Source organism: Amblyraja radiata, chromosome 17 (assembly GCF_010909765.2).
Source record: "Amblyraja radiata isolate CabotCenter1 chromosome 17, sAmbRad1.1.pri, whole genome shotgun sequence".
Lineage (NCBI taxonomy): Eukaryota > Metazoa > Chordata > Chondrichthyes > Rajiformes > Rajidae > Amblyraja > Amblyraja radiata.
The window spans coordinates 41,218,916-41,238,020 of record NC_045972.1 but is presented as its reverse complement, the minus strand read 5'-3'; the positions used below and the strand labels follow the sequence as shown (position 1 = coordinate 41,238,020).

At 39.5% G+C, this 19,105-nt stretch overlaps 1 protein-coding gene across 2 annotated transcripts in view; it reads left to right on the top strand.

Annotated features, from left to right (window-relative positions):
• The window catches only part of slc12a4 (solute carrier family 12 member 4), a 77,035-nt gene that overhangs the window by 34,305 nt on the left and 23,625 nt on the right, over positions 1-19,105 (top strand). For both annotated transcript variants that reach the window (XM_033036310.1, XM_033036311.1), the window contains exons 5-13: positions 183-237; positions 713-843; positions 2,765-3,006; positions 4,766-4,974; positions 5,337-5,501; positions 11,576-11,674; positions 12,730-12,787; positions 16,281-16,455; positions 18,623-18,741. In XM_033036310.1, the coding sequence (XP_032892201.1) occupies positions 183-237; positions 713-843; positions 2,765-3,006; positions 4,766-4,974; positions 5,337-5,501; positions 11,576-11,674; positions 12,730-12,787; positions 16,281-16,455; positions 18,623-18,741 (1,253 nt within the window). The remainder of the gene's footprint in view (positions 1-182; positions 238-712; positions 844-2,764; positions 3,007-4,765; positions 4,975-5,336; positions 5,502-11,575; positions 11,675-12,729; positions 12,788-16,280; positions 16,456-18,622; positions 18,742-19,105) is intronic.

Below are 19,105 nucleotides of genomic sequence, written 5' to 3'. Positions count from 1 at the left end.
CAAGTTGGTGTTTCATATTGATGATCCTGCTGGTTATTATTGTAATGAGGTTTGCTTAAGCAGTTTGCTACTTGGGCATTTTGAGAAAATGAATTTTGTGTAGAGCATTTTGAAATTTTGGATTGCTTCAATTTTTAATTTGGAAAAAAATGTTCAATCTTAAAAGATTTTATATTTTTCAGACGATGTTAACAGCCATATCGATGAGTGCCATAGCAACAAATGGAGTTGTACCAGGTAACAATTCCGTTTTGAAACTTGGGAACCAAGTATATACTTTAAGTTCTGAGGTTTTATTTTGTTTAGTTGTGTTGATGTTTTGCTGTTGCTCTTTAAGTCACATTCTGTATTTATCACACTAAGATGTATTGTCTCGTTAATTTTAATATTAATCACTTGACAGTATAGAACATGTATATTTCAAAACTCTAGGTTCCACTCTGTCTCCTGGAATAGTTATTTGATTTTTATCTGATCACAAAGTAAAAAAGGCAGCAGTGAAACCTGCTGCATTGGTCCAATCCAAAGATTATCTAAGGTAGACACAAAATGCTGGAGTTACTCAGCAGGACAGGCAGCGTCTCTGGAGAGAAGGAATGGGTGATGTTTCGGGTCAAGACCCTTCTTCCATGACCAAAGTCTATCTATTTCCCGTTGGCCTAATCTGATATAATATAACTTTGTTTTCCCTTCATATGTGTTTCTCTTGCAGCTGGGGGCTCTTACTTCATGATTTCCCGGTCACTCGGCCCTGAGTTTGGTGGAGCTGTGGGTCTGTGTTTCTACCTTGGAACAACTTTTGCAGGAGCCATGTACATACTTGGTGCCATAGAAATTCTGCTGGTAAGTCGTTTAGCAAAAGGTTTGTAAATGTCAATAACTATTTCATGTTTCATGTGCTAAGAAACCAAAAGTATTGCTTCATGACATGAGAATGCATAATATTTCATAATACCACCCCAGTCTATCTTAAAAAAATCAAGGTTGAAGGATTCTACTTGTACATCCTACTTGTATAATTTGCTTTATAAACCAGTCCAGTTTTAATCATAGTAATGTGGATGCAATTTTAAAAAAAAGTTTATTATGCTGGCTTGGTTGGTATAGTGTGAGTAAGAAATGCAGAATAAGTGTAAATGCCTAATCTGAAATTGAAAAGGTGATGTAAATAACCAGCCGATCAAAGAATGTAAGGAGAGAGAAGCTTAGCTAAAGCATACAGAAAATGACCTTTCATCATTACTCCTTCTTCTTACACCCTTTGCTCCTCTAGGGAGCATAGGCCATTGACTGGTGAAAGATTATTGGCCTGAAATGTTAACTGCTTCTCTGCCTCATTGTGAAAGACTTGGTGGTTCACTCATTAGCCACCTCAGAACTCAGGACCAGCAGGTCCAGGAACAGCTTCTTCCCTGCGGCTCTTACATTACTAAACACTGTACCTCGGTGATTGCCAATCCCCCCCCCCCAGACACTCCTTCCACCAGGAAAAAAAATAATTGCACTACTATGACTGTATGCACGTAAATGTATTTATTGCTCATATTCTATGTTGCTCTTCTAGGGAGATGCTAACTGCATTTCGTTGTCTCTGTACTGTACACTGCACAATGACAATAAAGTCTGAATCTGAATGGTACCCAGGGTGGAAGTAGATCGACTTTGATGCAGAGGGACTGCCGTAAAAGTAGTAGCATTGGGCCTTGTGGCCACGGGATTTCCAGTCTCAGTAGCTCCCATGAGCACAAGTTTGTTAGGTTGCAGATAGTGGGGTATCTCTGGGACATAGAGTTGCTTGATAGTGGTGGCAGTGGAGATAACATCTTGGGAAGGTCTACCATGCTGCTACAGCTGTTTGTGATGAAGATAAAATCCAGGATTTTGCTTCTGATTTCTACCACATGATATCTGAGGGAATTTGAATGCATTTTGGTTGAGCTCCTCCAGCAGTTTAAAAAAAAAAAGTTAGATTATGTTTAATTGATTTTCACTATGTCAAGGTAATTTTGTTTGCGCAAGAAGTCTGGTGTGCCCTGGAATCAAAAGTGAATACTATAATGTCTACATGCATTGCTCTCTTGTGACTACCATTATAAGGCATGGGGTTAGAGCAATCATTATTTATCCTTGTGCACTATTCGATGTTTTTATTCCTTGTTTAACTTAATTTAGTTTAGAGATACAGCATGGAAACGGGCCCTTCAGCCCACCGAGTCCATGCGGAACATTGATCACTTGTTGTCACTATTTCTTTGTTACCCTGCTCCTGCATCCACTCCCTGTACACTAGGGGCAATTTACAGAGGCCGATTAACCTACAACCCTGGGCATGTTTGGGATGTGGAAGTAAATGGAGAACCTGCAGAAAATCCACATGGTTACAGGGAGAAAGTGCAAATGCAAACTCCTCACAGACAGCACCTGAGGTCAGGATTGAACCGAGGTCTCCGGCACTTGACAGCGGCTCTGCCAGCTGTGCCACTGTGCTGCCCTCTGCAGAAACATAGGAAATATCCAATGGTGTATCTTATTTTTCTCGCTGTGGTTGGCGAATCTACGCTTTGCACAAAGGAAAGTAGTAGGGATTTGTGAAAGATACGTTCCCCATTGAGGTTATTTTTTTTTAGTTGGGCCATAAATGTATATGTTGGAAGATTCTCGTAACGTTGAAATGCTCACTTTATTTTGCTATTACTTTTCTCTTGTTTTTGCCGCATTTTTGCCACCGTTTGTCTTAATTCTACTGGTTCATTTTATTTTGCAGGCCTACATTGCGCCCAAAGCAGCTATATTTAAGCCTGTTGAACTGCATGAAGAAAACACTGCTATGCTTAATAACATGAGAATCTATGGGACAGTTTTCCTCATTTTCATGTGCCTGGTCGTTTTCATTGGCGTTAAATATGTTAATAAATTTGCATCTTTATTTTTGGCCTGCGTGATCATATCCATCCTGTCCATTTATGTGGGTGTCATTAAGTCAGCTGTTCATCCTCCAGAATTTAAGTAAGTAAAAAATATTGTTTCACAACCACTTTGGTCAGAAAGATAGTTGAAGTAACAAAATGCTGTGAATTTGTGCACAACATTCAGCAGAAATCCATGTGGACAGAGGAAAAATGAGCAAACTCCACACAGACAGCACTCATGGTCAGGGTGATAGTTTTAATCATTTAGTCTTCATTCCAGAACTGAATAATGGCAATGATTTGGAGATGCAGGCGATACTGGTTAATTATGCACATTCCATCAAATCTGGAGATGTGCAAAAGAACCAGAGATGACGGGAGGTACAATCATTTACCAAGGGTGGTGAGGGAGGGGGGGGGGGGGGGGAAGAATAGGAATCTGAAGAGTAACTTTTTTACACAAAGGGTGGTGGGTGTATGGAGCGAGCTGTTGGAGGAGGTAGTTGAGACAAGAACTATCGCAAGAAACACTTACACAGATACATGAGTAGGAGAGGTTTAGAGGGATATGGGCCAAATGTAGGCAGGTGGGACAAGTGTAGAGGGGCAGAGGGGCATGTTGGTTGGCGTGGGCAAGTTGTGCGGAAAGGCCAGTTTCCACATTGTATGACTGAGGGATGAGAATTTGGAATGTGTACATCATTTATACATTTGGATGAGGATTTAGAAAGAAGGTGCTTCTTTATGACCCGGCATGGGGGGACCGCCGTGAGGGGAGAGGGGAAGAACAATGGACAATGGGAACCCGGCATGGGGGAACTGCTGTGGGAGGGGGGACAAAAGGGGGCGCTGGCGTGCTTTGTAACTTTGTCAGCGACGTAGGTGGCTGCTATTTGTATACATTGGGTATGCAAGCAAAGAATCTCACTGTGCTTAGTCACATGTGACAAATTATTCCTATTTCTATCCTATTTTATATTTGGCCTGTGATGATAATCCTATTCATTTACATGGGTGTCATTAAATAAGTTATTCATTATCCAGAACTTAAGTAAAAATATTGCTTTGAAAAAGGATGTTTCACAAGTGTTATTCAAAATAATGAATGCTATTGATCCACTAAAAGGTAGTTTGGATAATGGACAAAATTGGTAAGAGACAAGGAAGGCGAAATAGCAGAGTAAATTGTGACTGGATTACATTGCCGAAAACATTGGTGGAAGCTAATTTGATGATCACCTTCAAAGGGAAGTTGGATCAGTACCCTGAGGGGAAGATTAAAAGTCCACTTAATTGAACAGTTGATTTGGAGAGGTACAGTGGGTTCAATTAGTTCCTTTATTTAGTTCAGAGATACAGCATGGAACCAGGCCCTTTGGCCCATCTGGTCCATACCGACCAGCAATCCCCGCACACTCACACTGTCATACGCAGACTAGGGACAATTTACAATAATACCAAGCCAATTAACCTACAAACCTGTACGTCCTTGAAGTGTGGGAGGAAACTGGAGTTCCCGGAGAAAACCCATGCAGGTCACATGGAGAACGTACAAACTCTGTACAGATAAGCACTTCAGTGTCAGCTCACAAGTCCACAGTTATCAGTTCACAAGTCTGGATCGATCGAACCCAGGTCTCTGGCGCCGTAATGCAGCAACTCTACGGCTGCGGCATGGTGCCGCCCTTCTCGGTATCATTCTATAATAATATTGTTGGAACTAGAGTGAGGATAAATTTGAAATATTTGTTAAAACTATGCAGCAAAAGAAACAATTGCTCAGCACTGGTGTGTAACAATCAAAGACTGTTTAATGAAGGTTAGAGTTAAAAGAACGTCCTCTTATTTTCTTTTAGAATTTGCATGTTGGGAAATCGAACTCTCTCCAGAAATCTGTTTGATGTTTGTGCCAAAACGACAGTAGAAAACAACACTGTAGTGACCACCAAACTGTGGGATATGTTCTGCACTAAAAATGTGACCGATAGTTGTGATGAATATTTTGTTCGAAATAACGTCACAGAAATCCAAGGAATTCCTGGAGTGGCTAGTGGCATAATAAAAGGTTTGTACAAATTTGACAGTGGAGCATTCTATAACATTTATGTCAAAAGGAATTATTTATTTGTGTTAAAAAAGATACAGAATGTTATTCAGTACTTTCTGGGATTAATCATATCAATTAACTTGCTATTTTTAAAATGATTTTGTTCGATGCTTCTGTTAATTTAGTAACATCATAGTTCATAAATGATTCTTAGTTAGATAGAATAAACCCCATCAAAGAGTGGCTAGAGTAAACAAAACAACAATAAATAACTGGAGTAAACAGAGCCTATCTTGTAACTTCAATTTAAGGACCTCCTGCTATTCAAATGAGCATCCTATATTTCCTATTTCCTAATGTAATCTTTGATTTTGACATAGACAATCTCTGGAGCAACTACATGGGCAAAGGAGATGTGCTCGAAAAGCATTCTTTGCACTCTGTTGAGGCTCCTGGATCTAGGAAAAATCTGGCCGTGTATGTTTTTGCAGACATCAGCACTACCTTCACCATGTTAGTAGGGATCTTCTTTCCTTCAGTAACTGGTGAGTAATACTTGAATCACTGTAAAGGATTTGTAATGAATTTAAGCAGTTCTTTGATAAATTAGTGCCAGTGTGTTTCATGTCTGGAACCAAGTCCTGTCCGAACTTAATGGAAGTTTTTCTACTGGTACCAAAAATGTTCCGTAGGGGAATGCGGTTGGTAGATTTCAAAAGAGTTTGGTTTCCTTTTTTATATATTCACAGCCTTGAGGTTTTCGAAACAATCCCAAATGTTTTTCCTTGGAAGATTATGGGCCAGAGTCACATGGTGTTGAAACAGGTGCTTCGGCCCAACTTACCCACACCAACCAACATGTCCGATAAACACTAGTCCCACCTGCCCCATATCCCTCTAAACATGTCCTATCCATGTGCCTGTCCAAATGTTATTAAATGTTGCAATGCCACCCGCCTAAACTAGAGTCAAGAGTGTTTTATTGTCATATGTCCCAGATAGAATAATTAAATTCTTACTTGCTGCAGCACAACAGAATATGCACACATAGCATGATATGACAAACGCAGCTCGTTCCAGACCCCCATCTGTGGAAAAAGTTACCCCTCGGGTTCCTATTAAATCTTTCCGCCATCATCTTAAAGGTTCTCACAATGTTGCTTTACTTCAAGGGAACTTTGAGCAAAGTATTTATCCTTTTCCCTGCTCTGCCTGGTGATCTTGTGACAACTTATAACAGATTCCCCACCAGCGCAGAATCTAGCCTTTAGCTAATTTGATCCACACGTCACATCACAAAATGATTGAGAACATTAGACAATGCAATGGCTAGAGGACCAAATAAAATCTCAGCAATAGTGGTAAAGGTCTTCCCTTCAGAACTTGAGGTGGATCAATCCAATAATATTTGCTACACGTGTACAGTTTGGTACATGGAAACTGTTCAGTGAATCTGGTCTAGGTAGAGGATCAAAATAGGAACACTGCTTTGGATAAATAAAGCAGTTTGTTTAGGTATGTTATTAGTGGTATTTGAATATTACCATTGGAGATTTATTTTTGCAATTATCATTATGCTTCACTCATTCCTAAACTTTTTATTTAACATTTTTCAATGAATGCTTGGGTGCTATGTTCTATTTCTGAACCAGGTCTGTGCTAACTCTTCTGATTCAGACCTAATCGAAATACTTCTCCTGTGACCTAATGGAATATTTACTTTAATACTTGCACCAATAACATAAAGGAATAACTGATGTATATATTTTCATAACCTAATTTGTTTCTGTTACAAATGTTAATGTTCTATGAAGCAACCAGAGGGATGTTTTGCACATAACCTTTTCTGAATTTCAATGAGGCCAACATGCATTTCTGTTTCTTCATGTAATGAGAGTTGCATTATATATAGTAATTTTTAAATCCAATATCTAAGGCCCCATATGCATTATTGAAGTGCAACCGAAGGCACAATGAACAAAGAGTTGACATAATTGAAATCAGTAATCTAAGAAATCTATAGCATTAAAGGAGGCTATTTAGTGTCTATAACTAGTGGTTCTTAACCTGGGGGTTGTGACCGGGGGGGTCGTTTGGGGCTTTGTCAGGGGTCATGAAGGGGACACAAATAACATATCAATTTGTTGAGCCCATGTTTAGGAACCTAACAAAGGTACATAGCACATACAGTATTTTGTTCACGTATGTGCGTACTGGTGTCAAAGGTTAAGAACTACTGGCTCTATACCAATAAAAAATAGAACAATCAACTATCAAAATAAACTGTTGTAAGTCTGAAAGTAAAAGTAATAAAATATTGGGAATACTCAATCTGTCGAAAGGGAGTTAAAATTTGGGTCAAAATTGGGGAGTAGAAAAATTGCGTTTAGTTTAAAGTTATAGAAAAGGCGAGTGGTTTGTGTGACAAAAGGAGAATCTCTGAAAGGATAGGTTGATCTCGAGATAGGAATAGACACAGTGCTGTAGTAATTAGAAGGGCCCGAAACGTTGCCTATTTCCTTCGCTCCATAGATGCTGCTGCCCCTCTGAATTTCTCCAGCACTATTGTCTACCAGTGCTGTAGTAACTCCCTTTCTCCCTTCTGAACTGTTGATACATTGTCAGGCAATTGCAATACAGCACACACTGCTGTTTGGACTTTTAGCGTAGATCATCTACATTTTAGCCATGATGCCAAGCTTGAAATGGAAGAAGTAAAGCATAAATTAAAATAACATAGGGCACCAGTATTGTACCCATATATGTAAGCCAGCAAAGACAGTTGCAGTTAGTTATGTTAGTATCCACATCATCTGGTCAGTTGATGTTAAAGAAATACAAGTATAAAAGAGCTTCAATCCAAAGATTAAAACATTATAAAAGGTAACAAAAATACACACACTAACAACACGAGTAGGTAATCAGAATCTTTTTCCCAGGGTGGAAATGTCAAAGACTAGAGGCCACAGCTTTAAGGTGAGCACGGGAAAGTTTCAGGAAGACGTGCAGGGGCAAGTTTATTTACACAAAGTGGTGGGTGTCCAGAACGTGCTGCTGGGGCTAGCAGTAGAAAGGCAGACATGAGCAGCATTTAAGAGGCTTTTAGATTTGCACATAGATAAGCAGGGAATGGAAGGATATTGATCATGTGCAGGCAGAGGAGATTAGTTTATCATGTCTGAACACGATGATAAGATAAACTAATATCCTCTGCCTGCACACGATCTATATCCCTCCATTCTTTGCATATCGACAGCCTGTTCCTGTGGTGTACTGAACTATGTTCAGATAGTTTATTGTGATCGTTTTTTTGAAAACTATGGAGGGTTTGTGAAAACCCTAAAAATCTCACGTTTGCTTGTGCTTGACCCTCACTGTCTAAATGAACAGAACCTTTCTATTCCTCACTACTTTGTTTAGTTTTGGCATAAATATTGATTTTTTTAAATGTATTTAATATTTTGGTTTGTTGTTATCTACTGAGTACTGTGTTTACAGACCTGTTATGATCCTGCAAGTAAGACACTCATTGTACTGTTTTGCTGCAATTACAATTAAACACTCTTGACTCTTGATTCTCTTCCTCCAATATTGCAATGTGCAGAAGACATTTAACATTGGTCAGTCCACCTATAAGCTGTCCAGCTAGTACCTTCCTATTCTTTGAATCAACACTGCTTTCTTAAATATACACCTTTTGACTTAACAAATCTCTTCGTAGCTCTAAAATTGGGGAGAAAAATTGCTCTCATCATCCTATCTGATAAAACTTCCTTGATTCCACTTTTCTGGGTACTATCATTTGCGACTAACAGTTGAAAGATTTTGTTCAATAGATCTTGATAAATTTGGTACATCTGCGCGAACCCATGTGCCACCCACCTCATCGTACACGTCTGCCAAGCAGTCATCTATTCACTTCTCTTTCAAAATATGTGATTCATTTAACATTTAGCCACACAAATGCAACAATGCCATCTGCTGCTCAAATCCTGAAATGCAGATATTTAGATCCTCCAATTGACAACACCTGCTATTGTGTTATGTTGCCTGGCCCGCTGAGTTACACCAGCACTTTATTTTATTTGTAAACCAGCATTTGCTGTTAGCAAGCAACAAAAGCTTTTCACTGTACCTCGGTACACATGACAATAAACTAAACTGAACCCTGTAGGAAGGAACTGCAGATGCTAGTTTAAACCAAAGATAGACACAAAAAGTAGCAATGTTACAAAATTTTGAGATTTTAAAAATCAAGTCTGTAATTTATCCCATCCGATAAAGCATAAAAATAAGTTTAATTTGACACCTAATTCACTTTCATATCTCAAGTATTTAAAAAGTTATGGCCATTTTCATACTGGGAAATGAGCATCTTGTTCCCTATTGATTTTCTATGGACATAACAAAAAAGCTGTGATCGTGAACAGTCAAAAGCCCATAACTTTCTTAAAAATTAAGAGAACTGAATGAAATTTTCAGTTATCATAGATTGAAGCATTCTGAAACAAATATAAAATAATCTTACTTGGATGACCTGAAATTAAAGTATATAATTAGTTAGTTACCTAATTGTAGCTAATTTCAGACTTCAATTACTAGATCTAAACATCTATCCATTTCTTAATAAATGATTAACATTTTTAAATAGCCTAAATGTCCAAATAATATTCACAAATAATTCACAATAAAACATGATTTTTAAATCTCATTTACATTAATTTATAGGCCAAATGGAAGGAATTTAGTGTTTAATTGCTGTAAATAAATGTCCATTTAAATCAGCTTTCCAGTGGGTCCCTGTGGAACGCGCTGGTTTAGAACGTTCACATTGCGGTAGATTTGTGCCCTCAAATGCCGAGAAAAATACTGCGGGATATAATGGGCCCAAATTGAGCTACTCGCAATATTAAACTTTGTATAAAGGGATCTTTAGAAGCCCTTTTTAATGTAAAAATATACAACCTACCTTCTGTGGTTTGCTTTATGAGACCCTGCGGTTGCTGGCGGTCGCGGGTTTAGATATTTCGTTAATAATTAACTAGGCTGAACATTTTCGATTGGAACAGCTTAGAGAAAATCGCGTTTTAAACCCGCCCCCTCTAAACGGCGCCAAAATCGCGCACACCCGCAGCGACAGATTTTCAACGACGCTTCAGGTAGGCTTTGCAACATACCTACAAAAAGCTGGAGTAACTCAGCGGGACAGGCAGCATCTCTAGAGAGGAGGAATGGGTGGCGTTTCGGGTCGAGACCCTTCAGACAAAGTCAGGGGAAAGGGAAACTAAACTGAACATTTCCTTGTTTCCACTTTCTGTTACGTGATTGTTTAAAATGCAAACAGCATCTTCAACTTCCCAATTGGCTAAGGTCATGCATTCAAAAGAACTTTTCGTGTTCATTTTCTAGGTCTGCAGAAAACTTGAGTCTTTAATTTACAACAGAAGTCTTTAATGGTTTACTCAATGCTGGCAGCAAGACAACTCAAAATGGTTGCACACACAGAATCTGACTGCACACTCACATTGTGTACAGACAGGATAAACTATATACAAAACATCTCCCTTTGTCATGTGCAGCGCCACCTGCTGCACAGGAGGAGCAATGGGTCCTCCCACCCCACACAGTCCACCAAACATTACAGATCTAAAGTGACATTCCTAGTTATAAAACAACCCTCAGATTTATTTAATGCTGCTTTATTTAATTAATGATGATTTTCTCAATTTAGCACTAGCAGTTTACTTCTAATAGCTAACAATACCTCTTTCATCTTCATCACCAAATACCATTCCATTTCCAACCACATTGCACATGCTCCAGTTCTTTCTCACATCCCAAATACGTGCTGATAAGCTAATTCATACGGTAATTTACCCCTTGAAGCTGCACTTGTGCACCTATTTGAAGCAAAAACTTAGCAGCACTGAAAAATAACATTTTGGGCAGCATTGTTAAAAAGCTTCAATGTGACAGACCCTAACATAAACAGTGATTTATTTTCAGTAGAAACAAAGAACTGCAATACTGGTTTATACCAAACACATTGTGCTGAAGTAATGCAGAGGGGCAGGCAGCATCTCTGAAGGAAAAGGATGGATGATGTTTCAGGTCTGGACTCCCCCCCCCCCCCCCCCCCCCTTTCATGCTGAAAGTGGGCGGGGAGGTTAAGAACTGGAGGGAGAAGACCAGGACCTGCAACAAATGACCTCGGGCAGAGGGACTTATTTTCAGTGTTTAGTTCAATGCAAGTTACTTTGAAATACATAATGGGAAGCAAAGATTCTTTTGGAAGAATGTTTTCATTGCAAATAATAGCTGTATCTGAGACCTGTGGAATATTTTTATTTGACATGTGATAGAAATACAATTGTCATAATGCTACTAGGCAGGTTGTATATTTTTTCTTAAAAGTAATTTAAAAAAAACTTAGATCCTCACCGAAAGGTTGTACCTGCAGATTTACTTATTTAATTTCTAATCATTTCAGCTATATTCAGCTTAGTACTTTGTAGAATTGAATAAAAAATTGAGTGGAAATAATATTTAAACTTAAAATCAGAATGTACTTTTTTTTTTTCCCCCACTTTACTATCCATCATCTGCTTTCATTTGCTAGGCATCATGGCAGGTTCCAATAGATCGGGAGACCTGAAGGATGCACAGAAGTCTATTCCTGTTGGCACAATCATGGCCATTGCTACAACTTCATTGATTTGTATCCTTTTCATTTCATTGAAAATACGCTCGTATCTTTTATATTTATCACCAAGATTAAAATCTGAGTAGGTGGTTAAGTAGTCGCCGTGATCCCGTGTTGTAAGAGACAGTTTGTTTGCCGTTTAGTTTAGAGATAGGGCGGAAACAGGCCCTTTGGCCCATCGTGTCCGCATTGACCTGCGATCCCTGCTCATTAACACTGTCCCACATACTCTAGGGACAATTACATTTATACCAAGCCAATTAACCTACAAACCTGTACGTCTTTGGAGTGTGGGAGGAAACTGAAGATCTCGGAGAAAACTCACGCAGGTCACAGGGAAAACATACAAATTCCTTACAGACAGCACCCGTAGTCAGGATTGAACCTGGCGCTGTAAGGCAGCAACTCTACCTCTGCACCACCGTGCCACCCTTTCTCAGTTGTTTTCTCAATTATCATTAGTCTGATTTACTGACAAATTAGGAGAAGGATGAATGGGCCAGGCTTAATTTTTTATTTTTTTGAAAGGCCACCACCCAAAAAATGAAAACTATTTTACTTAGAATTTTTCCCTTTTACATTTTTACCTTGGAGAGTGTATACCACACTCTCATTTCAAGTCGGCTGCTTTGATTTAAAGATACAGCTTGGAAACAGGCGCTTCGGCCCACTGAGTCATCTATTCCCTACACAATGAGGGCAAAGTAGAGGCCAATTAACCTACAAACCCATATGTCTTTGGGATGGGGAGGAAACTGGTGCACCGGAGGAAACCCACGCAGTTACAGGGAGGACGTGCAAACTCCACACCTACAGCATCCGGGATCAAATCCAGGTCTCTGGCGCAGTGAGACAGCAGTTTTACCGGCTGCGTCACTTTGAGCTGCAATGTCTAGCATGTGTTTTACCCCACCATGATATTCGCCACAACCATTGTGTTTTTATGTAATGCTTGGTGCTAGAATTTCTTTGGTGCACCTTCAAAGGAAAAGTGCTGTGTTGTTCAAAATAAGCCAAAGAAGAACAAGATGCACATGTATGGAATGTTATTTTACCTGACTGAAAATCAGACTTGAGCAGTGTGGTATTATTTGGAGCTTGCATTGAAGATGTTGTGCTTCGTGACAAGTGAGTTGCATCATTTGAAATTTGTGAAATTTGCAATCCTGCAAAACCGCTGTTCAAAATATGGTTTATACGTCTATTTTTCATTTATTGCACGAATCAGTAAAATGATCTATGCTTTAATCTTCCTTTCTGAAGTGTAATAAGCATTGTAAATGTTCATAAGTTTAAAAATGATATTGTTATTTAAAGCCGAAGTTACAATAAAATGTTTGCTCTGTGCATGTGGGACATGTGTATGTCTTCTACATTCTCTTTGTTAGTCTGGCCCACTGTATTCAATCCTTCCCAGCGGGCTCCGTGCTACAAGAATGTAACATTTTGTCCGGTGTTTAATCTGATGTATATGGCATTGCACATTAATATTTTATTTTTTTTAATTTGAGTTTGCCCTTTCAGTGATATAGCGCGGAAACAGGCCCTTCAGCCCACCGGGTCCGCGCTAACCCGCAATCCCCGCACACTAACACCATCCTACACACACTAGTGACAATTTTTACATTCACCAAGCCAATTAACCTACAAACCTGTACGTCTTTGGAGTGTGGGAGGAAACCCACGCAGGTCATGGGGAGAACATACAAACTCCGTACAGATAGCACCCGTAGTCAGGATCGAACCCGGGTCTCCGGGCTGCATTCGTTGTAAGGCTGCAACTCTACCGCTGCGCCACCGTGACCGCAGTCATTTGTCCATCCTCTCATTACACCCATGATCTGTCTTGAGAGATCTACATCAGATGATGACAGAGGGCATAGAAAACTGCAGCATAGAAACAGGCCCTTTGGCCCACAATGTCTGTGCTAAATATGATGTCAAGCTAAATTAATCATCTGCCTGCCCTACATACCTATGTGCCTATGTAAAAGCCTCTTAAATGCCTCCATCATATCTTCCTGCACCACCCCCACCCTTTCTAGGCATCGCATTCTAGACATCGACCATCTTCTGAAAACAAAAACGTGCCCCGTACATCTCCTTTAAACATTGCGCCTTTCACTTTAAAGCTGTGCCCTCTAGCCTTTGACACTTCCACCCTAGGGAAAAATGTTCTGACTGTCAACTTTATCTGCACCGCTGTTAATTATATGTACATCTGTCAGGTTTCCCCTCGGCCTCTGCTCCAGACATCAAATCATCTGTGAAATTAAAAATAGAACTAATAGAACTGAATCACTTGAGAATTTTTGGGGCTGACCATTTGGACTAAAGGAAGATGGTTGTGGTTGTGAAGGTTAATCAGCTCCACTTAAACCAGTAGTAAAGATGTCCCTTCAGGCAATGTTCTTTGCCCAACCATCTTCAACTGTTTTGTCAGTGCTCTTCAGGATAGACGTTTGGGTCTGAAGAAGGGTTTCAGCCCGAAACGTTGCCTATTTCCTTCACTACATAGATGCTGCCGCACCCGCTGAGTTTCCCCAGCACTTTTGTCTACCTTAAAAGTTTGGGTTTGCATTATAGAGCGTTCAATTACATTTCCAACCACCTGAATTACAATTGTCTTGCTGTCTGCATGCATCGAGGTTAGGACACAGCATACAGGCTTGAATATAAATGGCATAAGACCCATTTGTACCCTGAATTTAATGTTTTGTACTATAATAGATCTATGCCCTTTAGAGTCTAATCTCATATTTTAAATGACCAATGCACCGCTTATTGTTTTTGATCCCACATAATCTCCATATATATAATGATGGCAGATTTTTGTCTTTAACTGTGTTATTGCCCATGTTACAGATTTAACACCTGCTCTATGTTATACCAACTGATATACTAACAAACTACTTAAACTTTGCTGACCTCTTCCCCATTCATAAAAATTGAGTTTATGTTTCTGGGCACAATGGTGCAAGACCTCTGCTTAAGATCACTGTCACGTTGAGATCCAGATGTCCAGCTGTGTATCTTCTCCATTCACAATATGTGGCCTTAATTGAGATTAATGGTACTGGTTAATAATGGGAATAGAGACCATCAGACCTCCCTTATCTATTTGACTAATTAACTAGACGATGGGTGATCCATACTTTACCTCTTTAACCCATGCCCAATTATAGCATCGGCGATTAAAAGACAAATTAGTCAATTTCGTTTTTAATTCACAAATTGTCAGGGCATTGAGTTCCAGAATTCACATAACTGATTTTATTCTTTATTGACCTAGCTACAATTTTGAGTAGTAACAAGGAACTGCAGATGCTGGTTTACTTAAAGACACAATGTGCTGGAGTAACTCAGCAGGTCAGGCAGCATCTCTGGAGAACAAGGAGAGGTGATGTTTTGGGTCCAACCAGGTCTGACTAGATCTATGGGTTGGGCCCAAAGATTATGTGTCTGTATTAGTTACAATTTTGAAATGGGCTCTTGCATCAGATTTCTCCAGCAGAGGAATTAATTGCTTTGTATCCATTCTATCTTGTTATTATTATATTCTTATTGTTGCATTGAAATATAAATAAAAAATTTGATGATAAAATTAGATGCCTTCAAAGATTAAGAATTGTTTTAGATCTTACAAATCAGTGCAGTAAAATTTAAATCAAAACAATGACAATACTTGAAAATTTAAATACCAATTTATGGCCAGCAATTTAAGTAAATTGTATAGAGGCAGAGTGTTTTTATGTACAAATGTTGCAATAACTTCAGGCAAGATTATGAATTAGTTGTAGAAATCCAAAATTTGCTGATCAAAATGGCCCTTACCATTAAAAATGCTTCAATTGATGTACATTGTAAACATTATATGATGTTGTACTTGTAACAGATGTCAACTAAACTCATTCTCTAAATGGTATGTTCTAAAGCCTGTTTTGGACTCCGTTTAAGGTCTTGTATTTATACTAGCTTGAGTTAGCTATCAAATTCTTCCTGTTTTGGACTCCGTTTAAGGTCTTGTATTTATACTAGCTTGAGTTAGCTATCAAATTCTTAATAACATATCAACTGTTAATGCTTCCATAGAAATCTTATTAGAAAATTAACAGAAAAATATCTATTTTACTTTTTTAAGCTTTTTTGCTCTCCAATCTTTATACCATTTTCCCCCTAAACCTGTTGCTTTATTTCATAATACTTTAGCCTGTTTTGGCTAAAGAGATGCACCAGTTTATTTATATCATCAGATATCACATCACCACTTAATTGTTTTTACTAGAATACATTTTCATCAACATACAATGTAATACAGCATTGAAACAAAAAATGCAAAGCAAATCCTTACTTTTCCAACACAATAACCTGACCCTCAAAAGGAAATTGTGATCTGATATATTGTTCCAAATTTTACGAAATATATTTGTTTATGTAGTAATTTTATTTTTCTAATATGCATACTTTGTACACCGAGTAGTTTTACTTTTTATGGTACAGGGTATTGTTGCATCTCATCATTTATAAGTAAGAATGTTATTGTTCCATTTCAGGGCCTGTGACAATAAAACTCTCTTGACAATAAAACACTTGACTCCTAACCTTTCATTCTCCTGTCCAGGTATGGTGATGCAGTGTGGAAAAATCTGGTGGTCGGAACGTTAGCATGGCCTTCCCCCTGGGTTATCGTAATCGGATCCTTTTTCTCAACCTGCGGAGCTGGTTTGCAGAGTTTAACTGGGGCTCCACGGTTGTTGCAAGCAATAGCTAAAGACAACATCATCCCTTTCTTAAGGGTGAGTAGCACAAACATTATAAACGTCTTTAGATGAAACCCCCTTCCCCTCTGTGACATTCCAGATTTGTTTTTAGGAAGGCGATCCTGCAAGTTAAACTGAATGAAAACTAGACCTAGACCCGTGCCCTCGAGGGGGGGGGCACACGAAAACACACGCGCGCGCACGCACACACACACACACACACACACACACACACACACACACACACACACACACACACACACACACACACACGAGGGGGGTAAGAGAGGGAGGGGAGGGGGAAGTGTGCTCTCCTCCCTCTCTCCCCCCCCCCCCCCCTCCTCCCACATAAGGTAAATCTCTACCAGAATATGTAAAAATGTCACCGTTACCGCATGGTTTTTTCGAGGAGATGTGTAAGCTATGTAATCAACCAAATAGATGCTGCAGGTGTAGGAAGGAATTGCAGATGCTGGTTTCTACCGAAGATAGACACAAAGCTGGAGTAACTCAGCAGAACAGGCAGCATCTCTGGAGAAAAGGAATAGGTGACGCGTTGGGCAGGAATCCTTCAGACAAATTGATGCAGTAATTGTTTAATTAGTTAGCTCCACAAATAACAAATGGCTGTGAAAAGCAGCATTGCAGGATATTTCAATTCTAACCTGTTTTATTATTATTATTATAATTGCTGAAGATCCAATTAATTTTTTTAGTTGCTACAATACTATAAAATATGTCAGACACTTTCATCACAATAACTGTAGATAATACCCCACCCGCAGAGTAGACCAAAAAAAGTCGCAGTACATGGGCATACAGTTGTATATAGGAAAGAACTGCAGATGCTGGTTTATACCAAGACTTGACACAAAGTGCTGGAGTAACTCAACGGGTCAGGCAGCATCTGTGGAGAAAAAGAATGGGTGCTGTTTTGGGTATATTCGTTTAATGGACTGATTAGCCATTGTTGCTGCTTTCGGCTTTGGGATAATGACTAGGATTCTTTGACTTGGCTCTCAGGCGTCGTCTTGTAGAATTTAGTCTGCTGGATGGATCATTGGCTTCCCCAGGCGAGCCTGGGTACTGACGGGGGGCGCGACGAGAACGCTGATCCATTGTCCCCCAGGAACAGGAACAATCCGCTCAACACCACTCCCCTGGCTCCCTGTCCTATCCAACATAGCCCCTCCACACATCCGGCGAGTAGTCCTCACTCAAAGGATGCTCCAAAAGACCAAAAACTCCCCTCATCTGCCAATTCACATGGACATCTTCAACCCACCCACTGCTCGACTTCCATCTAGACGACCAATTTGGAAGAACCCACCACCAGCTGATTTCACCATCCAATCAGCTTGGAAAAAGGAATGGGAGTCCAAGGACGTCCCAAATAAACATCTGGTGTCAGACCCCACCCTACCGGTCCCTGGCACCAATCTCCCAAGGAAGCAGTGGACGACGCTGAATAGATTCAGGACTGGACATGGCCCCTGCTTGGCCAGCCTTCACAAATGGGGCAGCAGTCCAACCCCACGGTGTGCTTGTGGAGAGCAGCAAACAATGCAACACATCATTGAAGCATGCCCTCAACAAAGACTCAAAGGAGGACTTGTCACCCTTCATACAGCAGATCAAGAGGCAACTGCTTGGCTAAAGGACTTTGCATTCGCTAAATAAATAATTAGCCATTGTGGAAATAAACCTTGCCTCAAAGCAGATAACAGGTGACATTAGGGCTAATAGTTAGAAATGGCAGTCTTGTTGCTAAGAGTTTATTGTGAATCCTTTAGCTTTAGATTTGGCGTCTCACCATCATTTGGTTTCTCCCGTCACTCTTGTCCTTAGAATGATTGTGCCTTATGTATAGTAGGATTGTTACTGAACTGTATGCAAACAAAACTCAGTGTACTTGCGAACACATGACAATAAAGGACAATTGAACCATCAACAATATCACAGCAAATTAATTTTTGAAACATAAAAAAACAAAGCTTTTTAAGATTAATTATGATCTGAATATCAAGAAAGCAGGGATGATTTATAACTTAAAGATGGAGTTTCACATATGCCTCAAATAGCGTCAATATATCTTTTGACTTCACAATTTCTATGCTGATCTGATTAAATGAAAGAACCACTAATGCAACTTTATGCGTATGCTTTAGAATTATAAGATTGACATTTTTTCCCAATATTGCAGGTATTTGGCAATGGGAAAGTTAATGGAGAGCCAACTTGGGCCCTACTTTTAACAGCCATCATCGCTGAACTTGGAATTCTGATTGCTTCCCTTGACATGGTGGCTCCCATTCTTTCAATGTAAGCGGGTTGTGTTGTAAATGGTATATCTTAAGCAGTGATCTTATCTTTATTTTTCATCAGTTTCACTAATTTCTCCACCTTTTGTATATCTCTTCATTTAACATTTTCTTTCCCCATCTCGATCTTTCCTGGATTTGTCATTTCCCAAAAAAAGAAACTTTGGCGAGTCGAGACAGTGGGGTATAACAAAGTTCTTTATTTTTAAACAAAAATAAAGTGATTACTCGAGTCGATATTGGCAGCCAAAATAAACGATGCTCACTCACACGTTGCTCGAATTAATGGTTTTGCAGAAAACCCGTGAAAAAGCTCCCTCGCTCACGTGACCGCGCTAGCCACTAGCGAGGGTTCGACATTACCA